This window comes from Lathamus discolor, chromosome 5 (assembly GCF_037157495.1).
Source record: "Lathamus discolor isolate bLatDis1 chromosome 5, bLatDis1.hap1, whole genome shotgun sequence".
NCBI classification, from domain to species: domain Eukaryota; kingdom Metazoa; phylum Chordata; class Aves; order Psittaciformes; family Psittacidae; genus Lathamus; species Lathamus discolor.
In genome coordinates, this window is record NC_088888.1 from 15761124 (window position 1) to 15776217 (window position 15094).

Genomic DNA, 15094 nt, shown 5'->3' on the forward strand with positions numbered 1-15094 from the left:
AGTATTTGGGTAAATAAGAACCTGAAGCTGGTTTCTTAAAATGTTAGCTACCTTGCTCTCATTGATATAAATTTTACTGGAAACAAATGGGAGTGAATTGTCTAAATAACTTTAAAAATTTGCCTCATTGTTTTTTTTGTCATTTGATTAAGCAGGCTTAGTGTAACACTTGAGTAAAACTTGTAGTTAGTTGGACTCTCCATTTCTATTCTATTAGATAAAGTTATGCCCGGCCTGTGTGAAAATGGAATGAATCCTCTAAAACAATAAATTATATGTTTATATTTGAAATATAGACTTCATAATGTGACCAGATAGACATGTTCCCATTCTACAGAGGTCTTGAAATACATTAAAAAGAAAAAAGTGTTGGGGAAACTGTGTTGTACTTGCTTTAGTGGAGGGGGGTGAAGAGGGATTAAGTTTATCTGCCATTTGTTTTAAATGTGTAAATTTGATGTTATTGTGGTTCAAGTCCAGCTGTCATCTAAGTGTACAACGCAGCTGCTTGCTCACTCTGGGTAAAACCCCATGGGTTGAGTTAAAAAAGTTTAACTGAAGTAAAGTAAAATATAACAGTAACAATATAAAAATAATAATAATAGGAAATAAAAAAAGGAATGACCACACACTCTAGTCCCACCACCCCCCCCCCCAAAAAAAAAAAAAAACAACCTGAAAAAACCAAACCAACATACCTGGTAATTTATTATACAGTGGGGCCTCTTCAATATGTTACCTCCTCCTCTGGTGACGTTCTGAAGTCTTTGCCTTGTGGCCAGTCCATGATCACTTCTAAGATTCCTGGATGACTGGGATTTCCTGTTTGAGCCTGTTGTGTGATTAATAGATCACACTTACTCCACGTAGCATCAGTTACATGTTGTGTAGAGGAGATATTCTCCCTTTGAACCTCCAGCCCAGCATGGGCTACAGTGGTGCCAGGAGCTGTGCTTCAGTGTCAATCACTTCTGAAGCAGCTCAAACCTCTTCTTAGGCTGCCAGTATCTCTTTCTGCGATTTGTGTGATTATTGATTACCTACATTTTTACGTCCTTCTTTTTTTGGTGTGGTGTTTCTTTTTTTTTTTTTTTTTTTTTAGCTCCATTCCAGCAACCTCCTCCTACAGGAGAAGTTCTCAATTCCACTGTCATCAGTCTTTTGTGGAGTCCCCCTGACTCACCAAATTCTAACAGGCTTACTTATCAGCTGTATAGGGATGAGGCTGAAATTTATACAACTGAAGACTATCACCCTTACAGTAAGTATTTATAGTAACACATCAAAGAATTTATGGGTTTGTGTGCACATAGCTATATATATGTGCAATTTTTCCTAAAGATTTCTCATTTGTCATTATTATTCTATGTTTTTATAGAATCATAGAATCATAGAATAGTTAGGGTTGGAAAGGACCTCAAGATCATCTAGTTCCAATCCCCCTGACATGGGCAGGGAAACCTCACACTAAACCATCCTACACAAGGCTTCATCCAACCTGGCCTTGAACACCGCCAGGGATGGAGCACTCACAACATCCCTGGGCAACCCATTCCAGTGCCTCACCACCCTAACAGGAAAGAACTTCCTCCTTATATCCAATCTAAACTTCCCCTGTTTAAGTTTTAACCCGTTACCCCTTGTCCTGTCACTGCAGTCCCTGACGAAGAGTCCCTCCCCAGCATCCCTATAGGCCCCCTTCAGGTACTGGAAGGCTGATATGAGATCTCCACGCAGCCTTCTCTTCTCCAGGCTGAACAGCCCCAACTTCCTCAGCCTGTCTTCATACGGGAGGTGCTCCAGTCCCCTGATGATCCTCGTGGCCCTCCTCTGGACTTGTTCCAACAGTTCCATGCCTTTTTTATGTTGAGGACACCAGAACTGCACACAATACTCCAGGTGAGGTCTCACAAGAGCAGAGTAGAGGGGCAGGATCACCTCCTTCGACCCTCATGCTCCTTTTGATGCAGCCCTAGATACGGTTGGCTTTCTGGGCTGCGAGCGCACACTGCTGGCTCATGTTCATTTTCTCATCGACCAGCACCCCCAAGTCCTTCTCTGCAGGGCTGCTCTGAATCTCTTCTTTGCCCAGTCTGTAGCTGTGCCTGGGATTACTCTGACTCAGGTGTAGGACCTTGCACTTGTCGTGGTTGAACTTCATAAGGTTGGCATCAGCCCACCTTACAAGCGTGTCAAGGTCCCTCTGGATGGCATCCCTTCCCTCCAGCATATCAACCGGACCTCACAGCTTGATGTCATCGGCAAACTTGCTGAGGGCGCACTCAATCCCACTGTCCATGTCAGCGACGAAGATATTAAACAAGACTGGTCCCAACACCGATCCCTGAGGGACACCACTCGTTACTGGTCTCCAGCCGGACACCGAGCCATTGACCATTGATTTTTGAATGCATAGTTCTTTTTTCCCTTACTGAGTTCCTGTTCTGTGCTATTAATTTTCCTTGAAAGAAATTAATACCTCAGTCTAAAATCTGGCAAACTGAGTGACCCAAAATGGCTTACAATTTTTTACTTTTTTAATCTTAAACACTTTAGAATTGACTCACCAGAAGCATTCTCTCCAAATTTTTCGAAGACCATAATGTGCTTAAACTCTTTTTTTTTTTTTTTTCATCCTCGCGGTTTTAAACTGTTAACAGATTAGGAAAGTGCCTCTAAGTTTTAGCACCTTCTGTTAAGTGGAGCTCCTGATTTGCCTCCAGCAGCACCATATCTGTCATGTTGATGCTTACAAAGGGATCCTCAGAAGGCAGTCCTCAAAGATTCAACACTGTCCTAGCTGGAAAGGCATTTTGTGCTACTATTGATCCTCTTATCAAAGTGTTTTGTTTTGGTTTTGTTTTTTTTTTTTTTGTTTTGGGTTTTTTTTTCTTTTCCCTTTTTTAAGGCTATATATGTGCTTTAATGGTACTAAGGTTTGATTTCTGTTGTAGCAGCTTCTTTAGCTTGTTGCATTTTCATCTCAATGCAGCATTAGTATTTTTCAGAAGTTCAGTCTTTCTAATTATTGGCATTTACCCTGGAGGGAAAACAAAAAGACCTTTATTCAGTGGAAACACAGATCCTTGGGATGCACCTAGTATTTTTACATTTTGGTGCATCCTGCTGTGTTACAGTTGATTACTCTGTGCCTTATGCTGTGAATTTGGACACTGCTGTGTATACCATGAAGAAAGGTATGTGACCCTGTGTAAGCATGGAACTAAGTGAGAGGAGAGAAATAAACATTTAAAAAAGTTTGGAGGTGTGATAGAAAACATTCCAATTCCACAACTTGGTTTAAAAGCTTAACTTTAATAAAAATAAGAATTAACGTTTGTTGTGGGTCAAACAGAGCCACACAGCTCATCCACTCACTTCCCCCCCTTTTCTCCCTCTTTCTTTCCTTAACACCACCCCCCCTACCCCCCCCCCCCCCAGCTCCCGGAGGGATGGGGGGGAGAATCTAGAGAATGTAACTCCCACAGGTTGAGATAAGAACAGTTTAGTAACTAAGGTATAACATAAATCACTATTGCTGCCACCAATAATAATAATGATAAAGGAAATAACAAGGGAAGAGAATACAACACCTCACCACCAGCTGACCGATAACTCACCCCACCCAACTGAGCACCGACCGATACCTCATCCAACCCTGCAGTCCCAGCCCTTCCGGGTAACTCTCCGTTACATCCTGGGCATGACGTGCTGTAGTATGGAATACCTCTTTGGCTAGTTTGGGTCAGGTGTCCTGTCTCTGCTTCCTCCCAGCATTCCCTCCTCCCTGGCAGAGCATGAGGCTTAGAAAGACCTTGGTCAGACTAAAACATTTGTGTTATCAGCTCTGTTCCCAGGACAAAAGACAAAACACAGTGCTGCACCAGCTACCAAGAAGGAGAAAAATGACTGCTACTGCTGAACCCAGGACAACGTTATAGAGAGTAAAAATGTCTGATTGTGTTTAGCTGGCCAACAAGCCATTAACGTGTTTCTATTTAACAAAATATTACTTTGTACAAACATAGATTTTGTTTTAAAAGACATTTCTGATACTTCCTGACAATCCCCCTGCTTAATGATGTGAAGTCATCTGCTGGCATTTGAATATTGAGAATAGGTTGCTTATGCTGTAAAAACTTTCGATAAGTTTTTTGTTTTTGTATAGTGTGGAATTTGGACGGCTTATAATTTAATACTGACTGAATCTTCTCATGTTCATGGTGCTGGTTACATTTCTGGCAGATGATACCAGCCTTCTGAGTGATCTGCCTCTTCTCATGTCTGTATTTGAAAAGTAACATGCTTGTGGTCAACATTAGACCTGGGGCCTTTGAGTCTGGGTTGGCCTTAATCCATAGAGTCCTGGCCCATTGCGGAGACTCTTTTTGGGGGATGGGTTGGTTGTAGAGCTAGGGTGGTATTGGTGCAGTTGTTTCTCCAATAGGTGTGAATTCTGGAGTTGGTAGCTGGGTAGGCAGGCAGTTCTAGAGCTGGTTCTAGGGAACCTCATGGTTCTAGATCAAGGCTGCTGGTTCTGAGGCAGAGAGGTCCTAGAATCTAGTTCAGGGAGTACTCCTGTTTTCTCATGTCACAAGGAATTCTGATACTTGCAGGTGCTGATAGCAGCCTCACTGGGTTGTTTTCTTTCTTATTTTCTTTTTTCCTTTAAGTTGAAGGCATATAGGATGGGAATCTGATCATCCCATAAAGTATAGCTCTCCCAGGTTTCTGTAGCACTGGCTCGTGCTGCCTCTGTGGCCATTCTGTTCCCTGGCCATAAAAGAGGGAACTGGGCATGTGGCGGGCTCTTACTTGCCTTTATAGCAACTGCTGGTCACGCTCCTGCTCCCAGAGTTCTGACCAGCCTGTCTAAGAGACTTACATTTGTCACACTGGCTTTGGTACCCACGTTTGTTCCCAGAAGCACTTCAGCTGGGGCAGCTGTGTCAATGCAGCTGTACCTACAAAGTTATCTAGAATAATGGAAAGTAGTGGGTGAGGAAGGTAAATGTAAACGGATATACATTTTTAATAATTATTTCATGTTTTGTCCAAGATCAGATGCTTTAAAATGAACTATTAAGCACCATTTTAGAAGTGAAAGCACAGAAAGATGAAATATTTGGTCTTACAGTACAAAATGAATAGAAAACAAAGATACAAAACCTGTCAAAATGGTTTTGTTTAATTTTTTTCTAAATCAGACCCTCTAAGCTGATGGTGGTCTGCATTTGAAAGTTATTTCAAGAAAGGAATAAGAGGATGATTGTATGAATCTTGCTGGTGATTGAAGCATGAACTAGGAGAAATTCAGTGGAAAAATAATGTCTTTAGTGATGCCAATATGCTATGGGAGATAATAAATGGAAAAAGGGTGGGGGGCTACCCTGTTTAAGAAAAAGAAAAATAAAAATTGAGAAGTTACTATGTTCATAATGATCCCAAGAAGATCATGGAACTAGATGATCTTAAGGTCTTTTCAACCCTAACCATTCTGTGATTCTATGCAAGGAGACATAACTTACATCTTGGTTTAGGGCTGGAAATACTTTAGGTAGGCATATTAGGATTGTTTTTCATGTGTTACTCATACTCATTCTTGTCTCCTGTTTGCTTTAGGTGTTCAGACCTTCACTGATACCATGTTGTCTCCATACACCTTCTATTCTTATTACATCCATGTCAGCAATGTTCATGGTTTTACAAGAAGTGTCTCAGTGACGTACAGAACAAAATCTGGGATACCTATGGGAAGCTTGCATTTAAATCCCTTCTTTCCCATTAGTGCCCACTCTGTTTTACTTCACTGGACAAGCCCCTCCAACTACTCTGGGCCTATAGAGAAATACATTTTGACATGTAGTAGATTTGTTGATCTTCAACCTTGTGGTCAGTATGAAGGCTTAGAAACTTCAGCAATTATTGGGAATCTCATTCCATTTACAAAGTATGTCTTTTCTGTGCAAGCTTGTACTAGTGGAGGCTGCTTAAAGAGCCAGCCAGTAACAGTAATTACTGCACAAGCTCCTCCAGAAGGGCTACACCCACCGCTGGTAGAAACCATCAGCTCTACAGAACTGGCTGTGGAATGGTCACCACCTGAGAAACCAAATGGTAAGACATTGTATTTACTTTTGTAAGTCAAAGATTTTTGCAAAGAAAAAGCAGCATTTTCCCAGATCTGATTAGAATCTCCTTATCCATGCTATGTCAACTGAGAATGAAGCGAGGCATTGTCTTAATTTGCCTGTCTGCCACTAAATATATCCTCAGAGTCTGTGTTTTATTTGTTTGGCATCCAGAACTCCAACTGAATGTGTTTGGTCCAGGATTTAGCTCTTCGTCATGTTTAACCCCAGCTGGCAACTAAACATCATCCAGCTGCTCACTCATACCCCACCCCAGTGGAGTGGGGGAGAGATTTGAAAGGGTAAAAGTGAGAAAACCCATGGGTTGAAATAAAGACAGTTTAACCAGTAAAGCAAAAGCTGCATATGCAAGCAAAGCAAAACAAGGAATTCATTCACCATTTCCCATGGTTAGGTAGATGTTATGGCATGTTCAGGAAATCAGGGCTCCATCACATGTAGTGGTTACTTATGAAGACAAACACCATCATCACTCCAAAAGTCCCCTCTTCCTCCTTCCCCCAGCTTTATATGCTAAGCATGAAACCATATGGTGTGGGATACCCTTTGGGTTAGTTGGGGTCAGCTATCCCAGCTCTGTCCCCTCGTAACTACTTGTACAACACAGCCTACTTTCTGGTGGGGTGATGTGAGAAGCAGAAAAGGCCTTGACCCTCTGTAAGCACTGCTCAGCAGTAACTAAAACATCCTTGTGATACCGTTTCCAGCACAAATCCAAACAAACCACAACTCCATACTAGCTACAATGAAGAAAACCCCAGCCAAAACCAGCACAACCTTAGTGGCATCTGCTGCAGCAAAAATCACATTTATAATAAAACCTTTACAGAAAAATTAATTTTTTCCTAATTTGCCAGATTGCCTAGTCCAGACAGATGTGGTGATATTACCTGAGAAAGAATAAATAAGCAGATAACAGTTATGCAAAAAAACGCCTCAGAAAATTAGCAGAGAAGTCTGGTTTTAAAACCATCCGTCATGTGTGGTAACTAATTCTATTACCAGTATAACTTTGTTAAGAGATTAGGCGATTGCCAAGATTTCTGGTCTAACTTGTGTAATAATATTTTAGGGTTTTGAAACTAAGAACACAGCTGTTGTAGGATACTTTTGTGATGCCACAGATTTGACTGGTAAACACTTTATCTTTCAGTATATGTGCAATTGAGTTTTGTGAACTTGCGCTTACATGGAAAAGTATTTGTGCATGCAAAACCAAACATTTTGATCTGCTCACAAAATGGGCATCTGTTTATGGGGAGCTCAGCTTTCTCTTCAAACATCTCATTTGCCAGCTATTACCAGATCAGGCAGGAAGAATGCCCGCAAGGGAGTGTCTTTATGTATTTAGAGGGCAGTTCCTACCATGCAGGTCACGATATTTGCTGTTGTCCCTCAACCTGTAGCATACATTCTTCATAGTTTACCCCACAGACATGTGCATGTAATTGCCATCACAGGCAGATTTAAGCAATATTATCATAGTTCTCTTGATGCCTTGTCTGGTTGGAGTTCCTGGCCTTTCCAAAGCCAGAGAAGCTGTTTCTCCCAAACAGCCTCTCCAGTTCTGTGCATGAATAGCCCCAAATATATACGTTATGTGTAATTACCTATCTCCTGGCTATGTTTCTTATCATTTCCATTGGGAAATCTCCAGGCAGCTTTCTTGCGGTCTACTCCTACAGCTAAACTGTTTCCATGGTCCATCCTAGATCATGGATCACTTCAGACCACAATATAAATTGTTTTATTTCCAAAGTTGTGCGACCTTCCTGTGTATGTAATAGGTTTAAGTTGATGGAAACCTGACACAGACACATCTCCTATCCAGTAGTATGTTCTGTTAAGTTGTTACTGAAAAATTCCTTACCCATTATCTATCAAAAAATCAAAAATTATCCCTTTCAAAATCAAAGGTTTGCAGCAATTTGCACTAACAATTTGATCTGAAATTTAAGTCCTGAGGGTGAGGGTCATAGAGCTTATCCTGTAATCCAGCCAGTTGTTTTCAAATCACAAAATTGTATGGAAGGGAAAAGCAATAGTTTAATGCAAGAAATGCCAAAGTGAGTTATTTGGATCAAAATAGCAGAAATAAGGAAAGCTTCTAATGCTGTATTTTCTCCCATGTTGATTGATTGATAGATTCTTAACTTATTAAATCTATTGGTGTTGGTATTTTAGTAGAAATTGTTTAAGTATGTAAACTTTTTCTCTCTAGGCATAATTATAAGATATGAACTTTACATGAGAAAAAAGTTAAAGCCAGCTGGGAACTTTCCCCCTCTTGAAATTCGTATTTTTCAAAGCAGTGGATGGTTCAGTCCTCAACCAGTTATGGAGTCTCCTAATGAAAACGCTCTAGCTCCACCACAGACCACTACCATAGTCACTGATCTGGAGCCATTCACAGAGTATGAATTTTCTGTGCTAGCAGTAAACGTGGCAGGTAGCGTATCTTCAGACTGGATATCAGGACAAACAGGAGAGGCTGGTAAGTTTTGGGTTAATTTGTTTGGTACAAATAGAAGGAAAAACTAAACTAAAATTCATTTTTTTTTTTTTTTCAATAAAATATGTCTGATGATTCAAATAAGATCAAATTCTCAGTTTTAAACTTAAGATAGGTCAGATTATCTCAGAACTTAGTATGTTAAAAAAAAAAAAAGTTTCTTTTACCGTAAGATCATATTGTTGAAGAAAATAATCCCTGTTAATTAAATGAAAGCTACAGGAATGCAAAATCTACCAAGCAGTGTTTGAATTCTTGACTGTTTTCCCACTTGCTATTTATATGTTTTTTAAAGAGAGAAAACATGAAAAAAGATTGGATTGGTCACAATTTGTAGGTTGTCAATTTTGTCACAAATGTAGAAACAATTGGCTTGACTAGGGAAAGTTGTCCAAGAAGGTACATATATTCAGAAAGGAGGTTCTAGTGTATTTTCCTGAATTGAGGCTTTGATTATAAAGCAATTTTTTTGAAGAACTTGAGCACATTACCTTTTCAAGAGTATACTGCTTGAAACTTTTAATATACTACTATGGAGTCAAGTGTCATAATAAGGACTGTTTTTTCCCTGAAGTTTAACCAGTTCACAGTGGCTCTTATAACCTTTTTGTTGAGATTTTCAAAAGGGCTTGGCACTTGATGTATTTGAAAGAACAGTTTTTGATGTCAATGTTTTCATAAGAAATCTAAACTGGTTTTAGGCTGTTAGAGCCTATGTCTTGCAGTTAAATATGCCTGCTGCTATCACTGATGATTTTCCTTGCCGTTAGCTTGAAAATCGTGCCCTCGGTCACTTGCTCCTACAAAACAGCAGGCTAAACTAATCCCCATTTCAAAATGAGTCTTTGTGCTTCTCTGTTCTTAAATACTATATGTTGTAAAAGTGCTAAATTGCATTTGGGGAGAGGTCCATTAGTGCAGGTGTTTGTACATAGCAGAAGTGCTATAGTTGGTATCCTATTATTGCAGAGTAATCAGGTGGGGATTTAACTACAGTGCAAACAATCCTTTTACAGATTTCCTGTGGAAGACAGGGGAACTGTTTTGTAAGAAGTGAGAGACATGTTAATTTCAAGCTGGCCTAGCAAACAAAATTGCTTTTAAGATGCTGAAGTATTGAACACTTTTTGCTTTTATCAGTTTTTTCCCAGGTTGCATGAAGTTTTTCTTCAAGACCTTTACATTCATATGTTCTTTCTTACCTGCTGTAGGGGTTAGGACTTTAGTGTTGATTAGTATTTCTTTGAAGACATAAGCAGACTTTTATTCTGCATTGATTGCTAGAGTAGGAAACAGGAGAATGATAGGTGAGGTACTTTTTATGTACTATGAAAAGATGAATATTCCAGTTATAGTTAAACACAAAATTAAAGAAAGAAATAAGACTTCCAGGAATGGTGTTTTATAATTACAATGAGACAGCTTGCATTATACACATTGGTCACTTCTTCTATCAGTGTTACTGTATTAACTTTATTTCAGCCCCAGTGTTTATGCCATCTCCATCAGTATTCCCTCTTTCACCATATTCCCTCAATGTGTCATGGGAAAAACCTGAAGATAATTTAGCAAGAGGAGAAGTGACGGGATACAGCATCAACTTGATGACTGAACAAAGATTCTTGCCACCATTTTCCCAGGTATTCTTGTTAGTTACATTAAGTTTTTCCTAACTGCTGATAGTAAATTGATAAAGTCTGATGTCCTCCTTGATGCTGTGATGAATTGTTTCCCTGATTTGCTGTGTATCCTCTGATCTAACTTTTTCATCTGTCAATTTATCCAGAGTGCTCTCTAATTTTATACATTCATTTTGGGTGTTAAATTGTATTCCTGAGTTGGCTTGTTTGCAACAGTGAGTGAGATTCAAAATTATGAGGGATGAGATCAAGCAACATGTAAACTGCCTTGATCTTTGCATGTTCACATTCTGTGTTATTGCTATGTTTGCTGATATGCTTAAAGCCATGTTGTATTGTAGGAATCTACATTTTCATTAAAAGGTACCTGTCTGGCTTCCTGGATAATGGGCAAGTCTTTGAAGTGGGGAAACCAATATAAAGTCTAAATATATAACTAAAATGCAGTTGTAGTTTTGGGGTGACTGGGTTTGGCAAACAAATGCCATGGTAATAGTAGTAAGCTCAAAGCTTAGGAATTAGCCAAGAAACATGATAGGTATTCAGAATGTGGGAGTGGATCTGGTACTGTATTTCTTGTTTCAGAGATGAATTTGTCTTTCAGTAGTACCACAGATGGGCCTCAGTTTATTTGTCTGTCAAGTGGGGATACTATTGCTCCTGGGGCTGTTGTATTAATAAATAAATGTAAATTGATTCTGGTCACAAGCTTGCAAGATTTTTTTCATTTAAATAAACAACTGATAAAGAAGGTATCTAAAATACAACAGTTTATTCAGTTCCATTCTCTGATAGCTTCAAATGTCTTTAAGTATCAGTTATTCCCCTCCCTTCTAATGCCTGCTAATCATGTCACTCATTCAATGGTGGTCAGATTTCATCACTTAATAGTGTCATTTTTGTCATCTGGATTGTAGCTGTGCTGTTTGTAGTGATAGCTGTACCACCACACAGTTTTATGAGGTAATAACTTTGTTTCCTCATTTATCCACTCAGGAACTGTCTTATTACCTCATAAAACAGTGTGATGGGAAGTATTATCACCTAAATCCTATCTTGTTCAGATTCTTCCAAATAATTGTCTCCCTCAACTGGACTTTCCAGGCTTTTTCACATCCAAATGAAGCAATCTGCAAATTCAAAGACAAGTTTCTTATTAGTTAACATGTCATCGAATAATAGGGATAAAAATATTATTAACCAGCTGTTGTCTTCCAATCTGTTTGCTTTGTAGGTGTTGCATACTGCCGAGGCTCATGAGCTATCCTATGTAGTGATGGGATTAAAACCTTACAGGACATACAACTTTACTGTTACTCTCTGCAATCAAGTTGGTTGTGTAGACAGTGAGCCAGGCATGGGGCAAACCTTAGCAGCTGGTAAGGAAACAATCTGTACCAAAGTGCAAAACTGACACACAGTTTACTAAGTAATACCATTAAGATGATCTTAGTTTGATGCGCGGTGACAGGGGTAGGTGTTGTATTAGTACAAAGTGGCTTACTTAATTATTATTTATTTATCTTGACATGTTAAAACCAAAATATTTTCAGTGAAAGCTGAAGGTATGCTATTATAGCAATAGGACTTGTATACTGCTCTCTCAGTTGCAGGTTATGTATATGTGTGTTTTTGTCACTTGCTGAGAGCTGATGCCTTAACATTGTGGTTTCCTTTGTATAGGCTTTAAAGCACATCAATTATTTTCACAATATTAGCATTTTTAGTTAAGCAATTAAGGGTCTTGTCATATGGATGTTGTGATGAACTTTGAAATTAGCTTTTTTTATGTAGTTTGATCTCCCTGAGGAAAAAATCTGAAAGTTTCTTCTGTGCAGAATGTTTTTCTAGGCTCCCAGGGCTGTATTTGAGTTGTCTGAATTCCATCAAAGCTACTCTGTGCAATCAATGAAAATAGGAGCTTCCAGACAGGGAATGAGGAGTTGCCCGAAACAAGTAAATAGGAAGCTTTATATACATGAACTGAAGTGGAATTTAAGCTTTTGAAATATTACCTCTAGTCTGTCCTCTCTTCTTCATCTATTTAATTGCCTTCCCTTTTGTCATAGATGATTTATTCCTTGATTCCACCATATTGTCTTTGTGTTTCATTGAGCAAAGATTGTTCTGTCAGTGTTCTCTCTTGCTGATCTGCTGATTTCAAAACTTGTTTCCGCATACTGTTGTTACTTAAAGTTTCAACCTACACAGCCTCCTCCTTGTATGAGCATGACTTTATCGATACCCCGCAGCTGTGCAAGGAGCTGATAACCATGGAAACAAATATGGCCTAAATGCACATGTTATTACTACAAATGATCCAACTTTGCATTTATACATGTATTAAAAGACTCAGAAACAATAGCTTGGTTATGCATGACAGCTTGTTTATGACCATCTCCTCCCTGGTTGTGTTAATACTTACAGACCTATCACATTAGAGAAGACAAGAGAATGCAAAATAGAATAACGGCCCAATTTATTACTTGTCTTGCAGTGTAGCTTTTTTCTGCTTACTGTTGTAAAGCCTTGAAAGCAAAGAATCAGTCCTGTAGTGGGTTCCTTTTATATTTTTAAAGCATGTTAATGCAGTGTCTTGAATTCTGGCAAACTGAAGAGTAAACCACATAAATTTTGCATGCGACTTTATATTCCACCATTCGCATTTTCCATTTCTGAAGAAAACTGTTTAATAATGTACATCTTTCTCTATGTGTGTGCGCATGTTCCATTTTGTAAAGTTCTGTAAAACTGTGTTTCCAGAGACAATTTAAAAGAAACACTACTTAGGTGATGACTTTTAGATCAGAGGGAGTTCAAACTCGGAACAAAGTTAGGAGAAACAGGTCTGTGTCATTTGAAAAAATAGACTATTAAGTCTTAGTCCATTAATACCCTTTTTTGTCATTAAATGGCACAAAATGAAATTAAAATTGCCTTTCTAGGACTGTTGAGTTCTGTTCCATGAAGGAATGTCTCCCTGGCACAGAGACAGCCTCCCTGGCTGGATGCCAGTCCCCCTGCATGCCCTGGCAAAAGGAGCTTTTTGGTGGAAGTCTTGACTGAAATGTGCTCCTTGCATCATAACACAGTCCAGGAGCTTTGAATTGTGTTCCATGTTGAGCTAAAGGTTATACTAAATTTAGACTAGTATCTCTCCTCTCATCCCTAGGAGAATAATGGAAAACTATCCCCACACTTCCCATATATGTAGTATACTGATTTATCACATGGAGCATTTAAATGGTTGGGTACCTCAATGACTTTAAATTTGCTGTGTCTCGATGACTTTAAATTTTCAATTGGAATTGAGAATGCATTTTAAAATTTGCCACTAAAACTCAAAGTAATTTTTAAGTTTTGTTGATATCCGTTAGGCTCATCTGAAGACTAGCTAGAAAAAAGATACTTTTTAAAATAAATCCTTCTCTTTCTTTTTGACAACGTTTTTTTATACAGCGTAACACGGCAAATAAAAACAAAGGCAGGAAAAAGGGCATGAAATCATTAAAAAAAAAAAATGCTGAGGAAGAAAGTAAGAGGTTTTGAGAAAGGATTTAAAAGACAAAGAAAAGAGACTTCTGCAGTCAGCAGCAGAGTGTAGGGATAAGACCTAAGGGAGCAGAAGCATCAGGAATAGTCTGCTGATCTTTCAAAGAAAAGTGTTTTGGACTATAACTTAAAATTGTTTAAAATAATCCAGAAGCAAACATAAATAACTCCTATCTAACCCGCTCAAGTATAGGCATCCGTACCAGGGATACGCCATCTCACCAATACATATACTCATGATAGTTTTAAATGGTAATAAGACAATAAAACCAGTAAGGAAAGAAGCAAACAAAATAAAATTATTAAGAATTATTTTATAAAAAAGTTCAGTGAAAGCTGTGACAAATGCATATGAAGCCAGGGAAAAAAAGGTTTGATCAATAATTTGCACAGGTATGCCTGATGTGTGACCAGTTCCAGAAATGGTAGAGAGTGTTGGAAATCAATGTCACATGGTAATGCAGTGTTGGGATGAAAGGTCAAAGCAAGCATGTCAGGGTAATGGAAGAAGAGAAATAACCCATCTCTGTTACTCAAAGGGACTGGACAGAAAGAGAACTTCAATTTGGTATGTTCAAATACAAATACACAAATAGCTGGCTTTTTAAAGACTCAATTGTTTAATAATTTTTTTATCAGTGTTTTAAATGTTAAATTAAGAAGATGAGCTTTTCACAATTCTTGTGGTATTTTATATACTCTTTTTGCACTACAGTATTGTGCACATACAATTGAAAACTTTGGCTGTTTGATGAGGAAAAAGTTAGATTTTAATACTTTGTTTGAAATCCAATTTCAGTTTGATTTTTTTTTTTTTTTTTTGTCTTTGCTATCCCATGATCATCAAATGGAACTGCATGTATGTAACTGAAAGCAATACTGGACAGCAAATACGTTTTTCACCTCAACACTTAGAGCACATTTTACTTTATTCCTTTCTCCAGGTTCTGCTGAGTTCAAATTCCTGTATATTTTTGAGAACGGCATTCAGCCTGTCCTTCTAATAAGGTCCTAGGCTATTGGTTTTATTTTCCCAAGTGCTTTTTGCTCTATGGTTTTATCTCATGTAGGATTCTGAGCTGGTACCTTGGATCTACAGAGCTATACTTGATGGTCCCAGTGAAAGACCCAGCCTCTTAAAAGTGATATTTTTGTGACAATGTGTTTGCATTAAATTATGAATTACTTGCATTGTTTTTTTGCAACACCTCTCAAGACAAAACATTCATGTTTTCCAA

General features: G+C 38.6%; 1 protein-coding gene across 1 annotated transcript in view; it reads left to right on the forward strand.

The window, feature by feature from the left end:
- The window catches only part of USH2A (usherin), a 380108-nt gene that overhangs the window by 81602 nt on the left and 283412 nt on the right, over window positions 1–15094 (forward strand). Inside the window, exons 16-20 of the mRNA XM_065679870.1 lie at window positions 1103–1261; window positions 5623–6117; window positions 8374–8646; window positions 10147–10304; window positions 11539–11683. Coding sequence (XP_065535942.1) covers window positions 1103–1261; window positions 5623–6117; window positions 8374–8646; window positions 10147–10304; window positions 11539–11683 — 1230 coding nt within the window. The remainder of the gene's footprint in view (window positions 1–1102; window positions 1262–5622; window positions 6118–8373; window positions 8647–10146; window positions 10305–11538; window positions 11684–15094) is intronic.